Genomic DNA, 15,981 nt, shown 5'->3' on the forward strand with positions numbered 1-15,981 from the left:
TTTGCTCTGACGCTGCTATATTTCCTCCATACCGACAGGTGACGCACGTTAATCCGGAAGAAGAACAGAAGTGACGTATATCTTATAATATTACAGATATTATGTAATGCGGGGTGGTAAATGATAAGCTACTTTAAATGTTGAGACGTAATGTTTTTTTTTAATTGCTGTAATGAATCAATAAAGATTCACGCGATGATTTCTCTAAACACTTGACCTTTTCCGGTACTCCTACTCAATAGGTGGCGCTCGTAAATCTAGAGACAACACATGCCAGCGGAAGTGACGCAACAACCGGTGGATGTGCGACCTTGTGCAACGCTAGATAAAAAATAGATGTAAAATAATAACATTAAGTCGGTTAAAATGTTAAGACGTAGTCTTTTAAGAATTGTAGTGAATTAATCTAGATTTTCAAGATGATTTCTTTTCTCAAAGCTGCTGTAGAGAGTGTGACTGCTGTCTGCGCCCACGGTCACCAACACGGTAAACTTAATTATTTCTGGTGTGAAACGGGATCATTTTTAACTCCTCGTCAAATTGTATATTATAAAATATTGTTTTTGATTTTTTTCCGTTAAGGAGTCGACAATCTGTCTTCACATGAGGACGCTTTTAAATATGGCGCAAAAATGAATGTCACATTAGACAATGCTGTTTAGGCGCTAAATATGTATAATGCTTAATTTATTAACACTTGTAGATGTTTTTAATGATGGCAAAGTGAGTACTATGTCGTATTGAATAGAAATGTCCTGCTTAGATGTTTAGAATTTGTGCTACGTACAGTAGGCTATGTGGTCAAACTTGTGCTAATATTATCTATCCCTGCAGGTTTTCTCCAGAGCCACCTAAAAGTTTTAACTGCTGGACTGAAGACATATGAAATCCCTCCTGACTTCAGCGGTAACTATTTCTCTTGGACACAACATGTTCCATGTCGTGACTGGAAAGATATTGCTTGCATTATATCAAACAGAGCTTCGTGACAGTTGTTTTTTGTTTTTATTGAAGATGTGATCCTGCCAGAAAAACCCAAGCTCAAGTTTATGAACAAGGTGCCCAATTTTAAAAAAGCCAAGAAGGAGATGAAGAAACTACGGGACATCCAAGGCCCAGCCCGTGCAGCAAATACTTTCACGAATGGACAGTACGCAATCGTGGTAAGGGCAGATGTTGCGTAATTGTTATTTAGTTCATTGTCAACGAGGGAGGTTTAAAGGGGAAGTCTACCCCAAATCTCTTGACGATAATATTTCATCTGTGCCCGCTGTAATTTAAAGACGGAATTCTAATGAATTTTGTATTTGAGGACTTTAAATGAAACAGACTGTCACTGAAAATGACATCACACTTGCTCAGGTAACAACCACTCATGGCTCACCTCTTTCCTGAGTTAAATCTTTTGATTTTCTCAAGCTACATCGTGATTGGTTGTTACCTTAGTTCTTAAAAACCTGTGATGTCCATTTTGCTGACAGCAAGGTTTTTTTTTCAATTGTTTAGTCGAAGGAAGTTTAAAAATAATACCTAAGTATTGAGTTATATACGCAATAGAGTTAACAATTTCTTAAGAACTTAAGCAACTAAAATAATTCATTCCTTCCAGTATTTTAGGTGCTAAAGTCATCTATTTTTAGGCAATCAAGTACTAAAGTAATTGTCTATACTTAAATGCTAAAGTAATTGATTGCTTCACTACTTTGCTACCTAAAATAGAATACTTTAGTACCTAAAGTAATACTGTACTAGTAACCTTACAGTAATTGATTGCTCAAGTACTTTATTACTTAAATACTTCAGTACTTCATGTATTTAATTTAGTACACAAAGTTTTGGGGAGTGCATGAATTAAACACGAAAAGTACAACTTTGGAATTGAATGCGTCAATCAGAGTGCGGTGTTTCGAGATATTGCAAAGATATTTTTTTTCAGTTGACTTCTTTTAACTCGCCTCCGTTTACGACGGGCAGGCAATGGGAGGGGGCTACCTCCACTGGGGTCACGTGGAGATGATGCGTCTCACCATCAACCGCAAGATGGACTCCAAGACCACGTTTGCTCGCTGGCGGATCAATGCCCCATACAAGCCAATCACGCGCAAAGGGCTGGGTCAGCGCATGGGTGGGGGCAAGGGGGCCATCGATCACTACGTGACGCCTGTCCGCTTTGGCCGCCTCATCGTGGAAGTGGGAGGAAAAGTGGAGCTGGGAGAAGTGGAGCGTATTTTGACCGAAGTAGCCAAAAAGCTTCCGTTCCCCGCTAAGGTGAGACTGCAAAAACACTAAGCAGAATTTGGGTAACAGCTGTTATTTTTAAAAATAGATAGAAAACTGGAAGAACTCTACCCGTTGATCTTATTCCTTTTTCCTACGTTGTGGCTCCCGTAGGTGATGAGCAGGGAAAGCCTAGAAGCTTTTTACCAGAATCAGGCCGACATGGAGAAGAACAACCAGAACCCGTGGACCTTCAAGAGGATCGCCCAAGGGAACATGCTCGGTATCAGGAAGGTCCTCAGCCCCTTTGACCTAAAACATCATGGACGCTTCACAGGCAAATTTTACCTTCCGGGGAGGGTATAACACACATCCAACGCTGACAATAACGCATGACTTCAGTTACAAGTTAAGAAACTTCAATCCATTGTTTTTCTTTTGTATTCTTTCATGTATTCATTTTCACATCTCTTTCCATTTTCGCTGTCTTTTAACCTGTCAAATTTCATATCAATAAAACAAGTCAGTTGGACTAACACATATTTTGACTCAATTACACGCAAACATGTTTACACATTATGTGTAAATATATTACTGCCATAAAATGGGACAGTACTTATATATTTGCACATTTGACTTGAGAGTACTTTTCATTGTGAGTTAATCGTGTATGTACTAAATCTTTCATTACTTGCAGTGAATATTAATGTTGTCCTAATGGCATTTTTTTTCCCTATTTTCACCCCATTCTTGTCTACAGGTCGGTAAAGCGCCGATTCACAGGGAAAGAATAGCCTAGTGGTTAATTTCAAGTGATAAGGTTGTAAATATAAGTAAAATATCACAAGAATGATCATTTTAAAAAATAGTTTATCGAAATGTATGCCGAAGAAAACACTTTGTACCTGAGAAGGCAAAGCGTGGGACAAATAGTTATATTTGCGCATGCGCGCCTGTATTTCCACGTTTGGAAAATGGCGCGGGAAGTGGTGTATGGTAAATAAACAGCCACGGACACGTTCGAAACCCGACAAACAGCCAAACGGTTTACTGCTAGTAGTAATTTGACAAGCGGTTCTAAATTTATTAAAGCGCACAATTACGGACGGATTCGCTCTTAAGTATGAAGCGTATACGTGGATCCAATCGGGAAGGCTCGAAAATACCCAGCCTTAAAAACAAGTCCAAAAAGAAACGTCAAGCAGCAACCGATGACCCGGTAAGACAAAAGGAACTTTTCTCTTGTCGATTTTATTTTGCTGATGGGCTTATAACAATTTTATTGAAGGCTTCACCACTCGCCGACGACAACCCCGACAGGACTAAATCGCCAGAGAGGACAAAAGGTTTGTCGAACGTTCTTTTCCGAAGATACAATTTTTTTCTGTGACCTCAAACGATACACTTTATACTAGAGATGACTTGATGAAGTCCTGAGGAACTTTTGAGGTCTTTGCCACTTTGATTTGGAAAAAAAAGTCACTGCCTCAAAGCCTTATGATAGCCGCGCTAGTGACATCTAGTGGCCAGATAGAGTCATAGCAGCTACAATGCTCAGAATAATTAAAAAACTCAATGGAACACTTCATATTTGTCTTGTTTACTTCCTGTATATTCCCCACAGCTTCTGAAAAGGCACCGGCAGCCACCGGTTCCAAAAACCTGAGGCAGATCCGGAGATCTTCCATCATTGCGTTGGAAAATGTGATGAACGTAGCCATGCTGTAAGTTTGGCTCTCTTATCGCGCAGGTTTACTTTTACACATGCTGTTGGAGACATTTTGGACACCCTAATTAAGACAAGCGCAAAGACTCTTCTATTTTTTTCAGAACAACTCTCGGTTTGAGGCCGACTATGAAGAAGGAAAGCCACGAGCATCTAAATATTGTGAAAAACAGGTGAGTTGGAAACAATGATTCAAATCGAGTTGAATAATTTGGTCATCGCCATAAAAACAGCGACATCATTTGAAGAAGAAGCTAACCTTATCCTTAAAATATCCCAAGAGTAATTGCATTTTTTTTTTATTACTCCAGGTATAAAAAAAAAAAAAAGTATTGACACCAGGTATGGATATCAATGCTGATACCAGCCCTAATTTATGGGTGAATACGTTCATAAGCGCAATCATAATCAGTATTGGCCGCCCTCTTGTGGCCATTTTATAATCAGGAACTAGAAATTAGATTAGTAAATGGCATCTTATTGTCTTAAGAAAAAACGAGATATTGGGATATATAACAGGCCTTTTTTTTTCAGAAAACGTATAATTTGGTGCGCATTATAGTCTTGAAATATACGGTACTCTCACTGGTATCAGTTTGGAAAAAAATGTGGTTGAATGTCCCAAAAAAGAATACATTCACATCAATTTTTTTTTTTAGGTTCTTAATGAATTGTGCAGAGCTTCAAGTTCCAATGCAGAAACAGGAAGAGTTAAAGCAGTCGTGGCAACTCCACCGGGAGGAGAGCGACAAGTGCGTGGCCGTAAAGCAAACTCTGACTTCGCTGGAGGTGAGAAAACGAAGGATGGACCCCAATTAAGGATTGGCTTGTTTTTCAGGCACTTTGATGCACTTGTTTTTTTTTTTCTCTTTTAGACTAGCCTGTAACCTGCATTCACACTGTCAAAAAGTAGTTATCAGTTGTAGGGGAAAATCATTTACAGGGTGCACCCATACCTTTGGCATTCATTTTTTGGGGGAAAAAAAGTCATCTTATATTTGGGTAATTATGGTGTATAATTAAGAAGCACTGGGCGAGATGCACCTTCAAACAAGATGTAGATCGATTTCGCATGCTATTTGATTGCTCAGGTTTTGAGTTGAGGCACTGATTCGGGAGCAATGTTCAATTTCGGGTGAAATGTTCATTTTGTTTTCAGGAAGACCTGAAGGCTGTGCTCAAAACGCTGGAAAGCACAGAAGAGCAGACATCCTCTCTGCAGCGTGCCTGCGGTTCTCTACGAGAACAACTGGAAGAGGAGGAGGAGAAGGCTCAAGAGGTCAAAGACTCCAGGAGCCTGTGACAGGAACAGGAGATGTTCCTTTTCAAATTAAGAGCAAATTAATTGGAACATGAAGCAACCTGATTCTGTTTTTTTGAGGGGCGGGGGGGACTCCCCATGCCTTTATTTTGTTATTGTGTTTTATCAGTGAAACAATATTTCAGAAAACGAGCCAAAAATAAATCGAATGAAATAATACTATTCATCGTCGATTAAAATAGGCCTAATGATACCTTTAAAACTGTAATTCCAAAGTTGAATTAGCCAAACACGAAGGACACAGCAGTCTGTTTTGATTCTTTTTTTATTTTACATCTAAAAATGCTTGACACTGTCTCTAGTTGCTAGTTGGCTGAAAAGTATGTTAAACGTGAGCTGTCACCCTCTCAGATGCTCCAGAGAAGCAAGCGAGCGGTCCTCGGCCTCCCTTCTTACCCGCCTCGATAAGCTCAAGCTCTCTTCAAGGTAAGCATGAATGGCGCACACTTTTGCAACAATATCAGATGTTTCACAAGGACCCGTTGCGTAAGAGCACTTTTCATTGTTGAACGATTCTTTTGAAAAATGTGGTTAAAATGTCTGACTCAGTTCCTCTTAAGAGGAAGATGGAGTAATGGGTCAAACCCACTTCTGCCACTCAAAAAAAACAAAACAAAACTGAAGTATGTCATCCATGCTTTTGCCCCGCTGTTATGTTTGTTTGCAAGGAACAGCAATCATGTCCATGGGTCAATATGACCCAGGACACTATTTAATCACACGCTCGTTAGAAATTGTAAAATCCAAATCCAGTATTTTAATTTAATCAGTGATTTGCGTTTATTTCCGAAGAACAGGAATAATATTTTTGGGTCAATATGACCCGGGTTGTATTTAGTCACCCAAACTTGACAAGAATTGTAAATCCAAATCCAGGATTTTCTTTTAACCAGTGAGTCATGTTTATTTCTCAAAAACAGAAATATTATCTCAGATCAATACGAGGCCGTCACGTGACCCCGTATCAATACGGCCGGGCCGTATTGAGTTTTCCCTTCTCATAAACAGCAATAATATTCTTGGATTTTGACACAGGTTTTGCTTGTTTAGGGTTAATATTTTGTATTTTTCCTCAGCCTCATTTCGGGAAAAGCCAAGGAAGACTGAGACCATGTGACACAAGCTGGGACCGGGGACCACTGTAGTGGACGCAAATGAATAGGCTGGCGGATCGATCTAGAAGACCATCTGTGAGGTCAGATGTTACCAACGTGGACTCACCCCAAAGGTGTTTACTTTGAAATTCTTCCCCAACACACTCATTAAAGCACGGCTTATTTAGCATGATTCAAAAGTTCACCGGAAGGGAATTCGAATCAAAATTGAGCTGCCGAGGTGTCGTCGACGCATTTCTGCCCGGCAAACTCATTCGAAAAGATTCTATCGCGATTTTAGCATTCAGCCTACAAACGCGTTTGAACGTACGCGCATCTACGTTCGAACTCGTTTGCTCGACTAAAACTATTACTAGTTTCACTCAACCCCAACCCAAAATATGGAATAAAAAATGTCAAAACATTTGTAGCTACTCTATACTGTCTAGCTTGCTATCAAGAAGGTCCATAATCAAAATGTTCTATTTTCATGTACAGTAAAAAAGAAAAACATCCATACCTATTTTTTTTTTTTTTTTTTTTTCTTGGGGGGCAAATGTAGTACACAATAGAATGCGCTAATCGCTTTGAAAGGAAATGTGTGTGTGTGTGTGTGTGTGTGTGTGTGTGTGTGTGGGGAGTCTGACTGTAAAGACTGCCAAAATAGTTCCATGCATCACAGCTAACAAAAGGTGTACGCATTTTGTTAAACTATTCAGAATTAGAAAAATATTTCAGCTATTGCTGAAAAATGCTCTTCTTTTATATTTCCATTTGCACAGTAGTTTGTTATTTTGTCGGAGCCTGCTCAGCAGAACTGGAAATTTTGAGTTCGGCAGTATAACAAATTTCGCCAGAATCTCGCAAGACGTAAAATTGAACAGTCGTGAATTTCTCAAACTGTCCGCGGACTGAGATGCGAGCTATTCACACGAGATACATTGCGCCATTTCCATTCGCCCCCCGCTAAACCTGTGAGTTTTTCAGCGACCTTTTGCGAAGGGACTCGGCGGAGTCGTCGTTGAAGAGCCGCTCAATGGTGGAGGCCACCGAAGCTCGGACGGCGCGGCCGAGGCCTCGCGCGGCGAAGACGTAGAGGACGGGGTTGAGGGCGCTCTTGGCGTACACCAGGTAGAGAGAAACGTAGGTCCCGTACGACGCGCTTTTATAAAGCGCGGCCCGCCGGGGTCGCCCTTCGGCCAGGGCCCGCAGGAAACGGCACGTGAAGTAGGGCACCCAGCAGATGAGAAAGAGCAGCATGGTCAAGAAGAGAACCCGGTACATCCTGGTCATCTTGCGCCAAGCCGACGGGGAGGGAGAGGCGGGACTATTGGGCGCCGATCGACGGATCCTTAGCAAAACGGCCAAATTGCTCCCTAAAAACACCAGCAGGGGCAAGATGAAACCCGCCAGCGTCTCGGTGACGACCAGCCCCGTGTCCCACTCTCCGCTTTCGTGGCAATGGCGGGTGCCGTTGAATTCCTTAAGCGCGGCGCTGCGCAGGTAGGGGGCGGACAAAACGGCGGCCAGCAGCCACGACAGGCCGCAAGCCAAAGGGACGGCCCAGGCGGGGCGGCGCATCCGGGCCCACACGGGTTTCAGGAGACACAGGCAACGTTCCAGCGCCACGGCGCACACCAGGAAGGCCGAGGCGTACAGACCCAGACCCCGCAGGTACATCACCAGGCGACACGAGGCCCGGCCGAAGGGCCAGCTGTTGTTGTGGGCCAGGTAGCCCAGCATCAAGGGGGTCCGGAGGATCAGCACCAGGTCCGCCAGCGCCAGGTTGAGGACGTAGGTTCGAAAACTGCCGGCCGAGCGGGTTTCCCCTTTCCCGCCTCTGCCCGCCAAACGGCGACGCCTCTGGCACAGCGCCCAAACCACCAGCGCGTTTAGCGGGACGCCCACCTTGCGGGAAAAAGGAAATCGATAGACATCCCGGCCTTTCCCATCATGCCGTTTGGGCGGGACGCGCTTTAATTCGCTGCGTCGCTGAGACAAAATGTCCGCTACGGTGGACTCGGGGGGGGGGGGGGGGGGGGGTACGGTAACATTCCCGAGGGTCCCCTTACCCACCAGAAAAATGAGCAGGGTAGCGGTGATCTGGACTCCTCGGACCGCTTCCGCCTGCCAAGAGCTGCCCGGGCCGCTCGCATCTTGTTCGACTTTTTGCGTCTGGTTCATGGCGGCCATTGAGGGCGGCTGAATGCTGAAACGGTGACAAAGCACGTCATTGGGTAAGAACGCAAACATTATGGCCGCTATGGTTTTTTTTTTCCTTTTTTTTTTTTTAACCAACCTGGCTGGCATGTAACATGAAGAAAAATGCAAGATTGCACATGAGCATGGGTTTCTTGTGCAATTTGACAAACATTTCCACATCACCCTCAGAACATATGCGCGGTAAACTTCTGTTTCTTTGCAAACTCAATACGTTGTTTCAAATCTTTCAATGTTTTCCCTTTTCAGCTGACTTATTTCGAGAAGGCCGTTTACACAACATGCATTATTAAGTATTTAAACAGCGACTACACTTAAGCATTCTATGGATTAATAAACTGATTAGTACGTTGAGAATACGGCCGTAAAATGACGGTACAAATGAGTAAATTGAGGATTAGTAAATGGAGGGGACCAATTAGTGAATTTAGGGAACAGATTAGCAAATTGAGGGAACAGAATAGTAAATTGAGTGAACAGAGTAATAAAATGAGGATACAGATGAGTAAACAGAAGAGATAAATAATTTGATTGCATACATTAATAAACTGAAGGAACAGATTATTAAAACTGAGGGAACAGTTTGGCTAATTGATCGAACAGATTAGAAACATGAGACAACAGATACAGTCAATTATTTGATTGCACACAATTGAACTGAGGCAACGGATTAGCAAATTGAGGGAACAGATAGATCATTTGATTGCACACATTAGTAAACTGAAGAGATGAGTAAAATAGAGGGAACAGATGAGCAAATTGAGGGAACAGATAAATCATTTGATTGCACAGATTAGTAAATTGAGGGATCAGATTAGCAAAATTGAGGGAACAGATAAATCATTTGATTACACACATTAGTAAAGTGAAAAGATGAGTAAAATTGAGGGAACAGATTAGAAAATTGAGGGAACAGATAAATCATTTGATTGCACAGATTAGTAAATTGAGGGATCAGAATAATAAAATTGAGGGAACAGATGAGCAAAATTGAGGGAACAGATTAGCAAATTGAGGGAAAAGATAAATGATTTGATTACACACATTAGTAAAGTGAAAAGATGAGTAAAATTGAGGGAACAGATTAGAAAATTGAGGGAACAGATAAATCATTTGATTGCACAGATTAGTAAATTGAGGGATCAGAATAATAAAATTGAGGGAACAGATAAATCATTTGCACACATTAGTAAACTGAACAGATGAGTAAAATTGAGGGAACAGATTAGCAAATTGAGGGATCAGAATAATAAAATTGAGGGACCAGATGAGCAAATTTAAGGGAACAGATTAGCAAATTGAGGGAACAGATAAATCATTTGATTGCACACATTAGTAAACTGAACAGATGAGTAAAATTGAGGGAACCGATTAGCATATTGAGGGATCAGAATAATAAAATTGAGGGAACAGATGAGCAAATTTGAGGGAACAGATTAGCAAATTGAGGGAACAGATAAATCATTTGATTGCACACATTAGTAAACTGAACAGATGAGTAAAATTGAGGGAACAGATTAGCAAATTGAGGGATCAGAATAATAAAATTGAGGGAACAGATGAGCAAACTTGAGGGAACAGATTAGCAAATTGAGGGAATAGATAAATCATTTGATTGCACACACAAGTAAACTGAACAGATGAGTAAAATTGAGGGAACAGATTAGCAAATTGAGGGATCCGAATAATAAAATTGAGGGAACAGATGAGCAAACTTGAGGGAACAGATTAGCAAATTGAGGGAACGGATAAATCATTTGATTGCACACATGAGTAAACTGAACAGATGACTAAAATTGAGGGAACAGATTAGCAAATTGAGGGAACAGATTAGTAAAGTGAGAATAAAGATTAGTAAAGCGAGAATCCAGATGAGTAAATTGAAGCTACATATTAGCAAAGTGAGGGAACAGATTAGCGAACGGAGGGAACAGATTGGCATTTTTTTTTTCCTCATACCCAGGCAGCAGAGACGCTCGGTTGGATTCAATCGATCGCCATTAGGTAAAAAGTAAAGGCGTCGTACAGTATGTTAGATGTGGGAGTAGAAAGTGATGACTAAAGAGGCAAGTATTTGTGGGCTGCCTCGGGGGCGTCTTCAAACATGCACCTACACCTCGCTTGTTTTTGCGCCGGTGGCCACCAGAACGCCGCTCATGCAGTCGCACCTACTTTGCTCCACAAAATGCATTTGGATTTAGCGACTGACTACATTTGAACATCAAATCGTAAAACGTGAGAAATTGCGGAAATCTTGGTGCCTTACCTGCTTTTCGCTGTGTCTTCAAGAGATGTAGAAAAAAAAAAGGAGGCGGGAGACTTGTAAAAGTCTGGCTCTCTCCCCCTCTTCTCTTTGCTTTGTGGGATTGCCTCATAGGCATCCTCCTATGAACGCTGCTCATTTTCTTTTTTTTTTTTTCTTTTTTTGCCCTGTCACAAGTCCGACATTTGAAGTTAAGAGGATGGAATGCACTTTCATAATAATAACAACACAAAAAAAACAAAACTACTGCTTAGGAGGCGGTGCAACAACTCCCAAGGCTACTTGAAGCTTTTAAATTATTTGTATATCATAATTAATACAAAATTGTAAATTTGACATTTTGAATATGAAAAGCAATGAAAAATATATGATATCTTACAGATAAAATTACATCTGCATTTGTATTGACATATTTTCATGTCATCAATACTAATTGCATGACAGCAAAATGCCATTATATTATATTATTTATTTATTTTTTTAAATATTATTATTTATTATTTATTATTTTTTGTTCCACTGAAAAATTGTGTGTGTTTGGGGTGGCTGCAATAGTTAATGCTCTCCTGTAGGTGTCACAATAATTCATTTATTTTCATGTGCAAAGCATGGAAAACATTAGGGAAGGGGGACATTAAATGATTGCACTTTGGACAAATGTAACAGTTTATGACTAATAATAGAATTTATTCTTGCTTTAATGATTGTTCCAAGATATAACAATAATAATGTGGAAAAACAGTTATGTTTTTTTTTATATAATCAATTATAGCTTGGAGGTGGGCTCATGCAATAGTCGATACTCTCCTGTAGATGTCACTGTAGTTCACTTATTTTCATGTGTGGAGCATGAAAAACATCGAGGACAAGTGACATTAAATGAGCTCAACTTTGAAAAATAAAACAGATTATCACTAATAATGGGAGTTATTGGTACTTTCAAAATAGTTTTAAGATGAGAATATGTAATGCAATAGTTGATGCTCTCCTGTAGATGTCGCCATAATTCTTATTTTCATGTATGGAGCATGAAAATCAATCGTGAAAGATGTAACACTAAATTGAAATTTGGGATCCTATAACAGTTTACTATAAATAATGATCATGATTGGTACTATAATAATCTGCTATTAATTTTAACGTGAAAAATGTTTCATGTATATTATCATATTATTAATACTTATCATAATTTAAAAATGTGAAATTTGCCAATCGCTGATTTTGAGTCATTATAGCACTGTGGAAAAACATTTCAACATTTTGACTGACAACGATGAAATGATCGAACACGAACAAATAAAATTTGCAAGGAATTTTTTTTCTGTTCTTTTTTTTTCTAGCTGTAAATGTAAATAGTTCTATGGTATAATACGAGTGACTTGTTTGTGTCTCTTAGCTTTTTTTATTTTTTTTTTACAACTTTAATTAACGTTTTGAATTGTGTTTCTTCGCAAAAAAAATAGTTATGCATTCATTGTATTTGTTGATTTGTTTGTTGGAAAAGATACTCATTATGAAACAGCCAAATTTGGTGACTATAGTCTCATTTTAGAAACTTAAATCTACAAAACAGAATATACCTCAATTTTGCAGAAGTGAATTGCGAGCGGCTTCACTCTTTACTCTGAAGACGACCCACACTTCCTTTAAGTGCTAATTTTAGATGCGGGCTTTAAATCGGGGAAAGCAAATTCTTTTAAGTCGCGCAAACGAAAGCTGGCTCTGCATTGCACTTTCACTGCGCAAAGCGTCCATTTCAATACAAACTCATTCAATGCCAAAGAGACGGACATTTATTCATGTTATGCATTTTATTTATATGTATATGTATATGTATATACGTGTATATATATATATGTATATGTATATATACAGTGTATATATATATATATATATATATATATATATATATATATATATAGTGTAAAATATGTCTTTGGAATGGAGTCTGTTTTTTTTTCCCCATCAGTTGTCTCACGTCTCAAGAGCAAGAAAAGAAAGTAGAGGATGCTATGAGATGATAACTGTGGAGCTTTGCGCACGACGGCGGGCAAACGGCGATGTCATACTTACTGCCCACGTGGAAAAACATGATAAGTGACGCACACTGACACGCTTTAGAAAAGCTACAGGAAGTTCAATTCCATTTGCTGGCTCTGGAGCATTTCAAGAAAATGTTGAAAGTAGACAATGTTAACAGGAATAGTACTTATATAAATGTGAATGAAATATTCCCACCACCACACTGAAAATTGTAACGTGAATTTCCACAAAGCGGGGGGGTCCCCCCTTGACTTGACTTCTTCCCCCACCCCCTCATTCCATCCCGACCATTCAACTATTGCTTGATTTCCTTTCTGTTGATCAAAGAGCGCATAGCAACAGTTTGCGTGATAACAAGCGATTTTCTCAACAAGGGGGGTTAGGGGGGTGATGAATCGCGGGAGTCGACGGGGAGGCACCTGCTGGCATGTGAATCATATCGCGACGACTTGGCTGTCGGGCCATCTCGTGCAAACCGTCGCACGGCGGTGACTTGAGAAATCGAAATGAGGATTGACTCTCATTCTCTCACAGTCATTTAGTGGAAAAGCGTTGCTCTCAAAATCCCCGCCCCGGGACATTTTTTTTTTTTCGGCCAATTCATCTCATCACCTGACACGATTAAAGGACTTAACGTTTGTTTCGAAACACGTCACCGAACGTTATTTCAGATAAGCTTCTCACATCAAAATGGGACTCGTAATGCTCCACGACAAAGGCTAGTTAGCCTTCTAACGTGCTAGCGTAGTTGAGCGCGTCGCGAAGAGCCGAGGGTCGGTGGGCGCCGTTTGTCGGATGCTTGACTAGATAAAAGATGAACAAAGACTAACGTTCGCATGCTAACATAGTTGAATGCATGACAAAGAGCCAAGATGGTATTTCGCGTAAAGTTAGCATGCCAACAAGCTAGCGTAATTCAACGCATCCCAACGTTTGACCCGAAAGTAAACAAGGACTAATGTTGGCATGCCAACATGCTAGTGTAATTGAACGCAAAGCAAAGCGTGACCGATAAAAATAACGTTGACACGCTAACGCAGTTGAATACATCACAAAGAGCTGATGACTGTGTTTGATGCTAGATAAATATAAATGAAAACTAACGTTAGCATCTTAACATGTTAGCATCATTGAAATAGCAAAGATAAGAAATGGATCAGATCAAAGTTAACAAAAGCTAAATTTAGCCTGCTGAGAAATTAGCGTGATTGAACGCTGAACATTGACCCGATAGAAATAAAGTTAACACGCTAACACAGTAGAACCATCACAAAGAGCTGATGACTGTTTGACACTCGATAAATACAAATGAAGACTAAAGTTAGCATTTTAATATGCTATTATGTCGATAAGAAATCGATTTGATAAAAGTTAACAAAAGCTCAATTTTGCATGCTAAGAACTAGCACAGTTGATCCGATCACAAAGAGCTGAGCACACCGTTTTTAGTTAGTCAGATGATTGGCTAGATAAACATAAACTAAGACTAAAGTTAGCATTTTAACCTGGTAGCGTAGTTGAAATGGCAAGAAATCAATTAGATAATAATTAACAGGCTAAATGTAGCATGCTAAGGTACTAGCACAGTTGAAGCTATCACAAAGAGCTGAGGATGATGGGCGTCCTTTATTGGCTGACTTACTTGATAAAAATAAAGATTAAGGTTAGCTTGTTAGCATACTTAAACGTATCACAAAGAGCTGAGGATGGTCAGTGTCGTTTGTAGCAATTTTAGGACAACAATCAATGAAAAACAAATAAGAAATGTAAAAAAAAACATAATAAACAAAAAAACAGCCATTTCTTTTCGAGAGATATCGGCCAACCTGGCGATAAATGAGGAACGGAAACACTGTACTGTACTCCAAAAACTTTCTTTTTGGGTGGTTTATGGGCAGCAATGTAGCTACGGGCTAATTGTGCTGCCATCTAGTGGACGACTGCCCGTCATTGTATGATACAGTACATTATTTGAATCAAGTGAAAAATAATATTCGTACCCAAGTGAAACTTGATCACTTTCCACCGACGGTGGATGTAAAGAAAAAAAAAAAAAAAAAAGTTCTATTTAACTTTTAAAAGAAATGCGCCGATTTTCCCGAATACTTGTATGACCTAATTACGTAATGACTGCCATCTCTCGGCTGAGAATCACCCGTCAAATTTCAAGAAATGAAAACACATCACTTCTGTAGGCAGCATTTACATACAAGCCAAACGGCGAATGACAACAAGTTTTGATGTGTGATTTTTGGCGATACCGGCGTGAAGGGAATTTTACATGAGTCACATGCAAAGGTTTAAAAGGCCGCCGCGGTTCGAGAAGCGCTGCTCAAGGGGCGACGCGCTCACAAGGAGGAGGAACGCCGCGCCGTCAACTCGTCGGGGAAACAAGTCAGGTCAGTGGCTTCAAATTCTTTACGTCTAAATATCATTTTATCATTTCAAAGCTGTATTTTCCCTCAAATGTTACGTATATTGTTACATCTGTTACATTTAAGTCATACGCTAATACCGGCCTTTCTGTGTGGTTTGCTTGTTCTCCCCGAGCCTGTTCCCATCACACTCCAAAAACATGCATAGCAGGTGTATTGGACATACTAAATTGTCCTTAAGTGTGATAAAAAAAAAAACCAGTGAGGTAAATCTGCAATCAAAACATGAGATGTGAGCAATGAAAATCCTCCAAAATAAGAGTTTAAATTTGTTTGTTTTCCTGATTTTGTTCTCTTTTTTTGTCTAGTTTAATTGTTCTATTAAAGAAACATAAAATCAATATTTTTGTTTGGTCTGACTTAAGAGGAAATACAGAGAAAAATAGCAAAGTAAACCTGCAATAAAGTTATGGTCATAAAATCCACAGGAGAAAAAAATGATTCTTTTTCTTGTGTTTTATTATTTTATTTTCTAGCTTGTTTCTTTTATTTAAAAAAAGTACATAAAATGTTTTTTTCTTGTCTGGTCTTTTTTGTGAGTTTTTTTGTATGAAAAAAGAAACCACATAAAGTAGTTTTTTTTATCTGGCTCAATTTAGGATGAAAAATATCAATATAAATAAATAAAAAGAACATTTGCCAGGGTAAACATGCAGTAAATT

At 39.7% G+C, this 15,981-nt stretch overlaps 3 protein-coding genes across 10 annotated transcripts in view; 2 read left to right on the top strand and 1 right to left on the bottom strand.

The window, feature by feature from the left end:
* Positions 1-282: 282 nt before the first annotated feature.
* On the top strand, positions 283-2,759 carry mrpl16 (mitochondrial ribosomal protein L16). The gene is made up of 5 exons (XM_088412893.1): positions 283-486; positions 835-906; positions 1,015-1,163; positions 1,975-2,268; positions 2,392-2,759. Exons 1-5 carry the CDS (start codon positions 420-422, stop codon positions 2,581-2,583), a joined length of 774 nt encoding a protein of 257 aa, XP_088269019.1. The 5' UTR covers positions 283-419; the 3' UTR covers positions 2,584-2,759.
* A 109-nt stretch (positions 2,760-2,868) lies between these two features.
* cenpq (centromere protein Q) lies at positions 2,869-6,782 on the top strand. The gene is made up of 8 exons (XM_088412894.1): positions 2,869-3,436; positions 3,506-3,563; positions 3,842-3,941; positions 4,048-4,116; positions 4,603-4,732; positions 5,103-5,222; positions 5,616-5,690; positions 6,341-6,782. The coding sequence occupies exons 1-7, from the start codon at positions 3,341-3,343 to the stop codon at positions 5,670-5,672; spliced, it is 630 nt and encodes a 209-aa protein (XP_088269020.1). The 5' UTR covers positions 2,869-3,340; the 3' UTR covers positions 5,673-5,690; positions 6,341-6,782.
* The window catches only part of LOC148424268 (leukotriene B4 receptor 2), a 28,039-nt gene continuing 17,578 nt past the window's right edge, over positions 5,521-15,981 (bottom strand). For 5 of the 8 annotated variants that reach the window (XM_088412888.1, XM_088412885.1, XM_088412886.1 and 2 more), the window contains 2 exons: positions 8,435-8,567; positions 5,521-8,266 (listed from right to left, as the gene is read on the bottom strand). In XM_088412888.1, coding sequence (XP_088269014.1) covers positions 7,325-8,266; positions 8,435-8,551 — 1,059 coding nt within the window. In that variant the 5' untranslated portion in view covers positions 8,552-8,567 and the 3' untranslated portion in view covers positions 5,521-7,324. Of the gene's footprint in view, positions 8,267-8,434; positions 9,462-10,537; positions 10,570-10,844; positions 10,860-15,981 lie in introns of those variants that run through there. The other 3 variants (XM_088412890.1, XM_088412891.1, XM_088412883.1) reach the window with 3 other exon arrangements.

Source organism: Hippichthys cyanospilos, chromosome 4 (assembly GCF_059441005.1).
Source record: "Hippichthys cyanospilos isolate Australia breed blue-spotted pipefish chromosome 4, RoL_Hcya_1.0, whole genome shotgun sequence".
NCBI classification, from domain to species: Eukaryota; Metazoa; Chordata; class Actinopteri; order Syngnathiformes; family Syngnathidae; genus Hippichthys; species Hippichthys cyanospilos.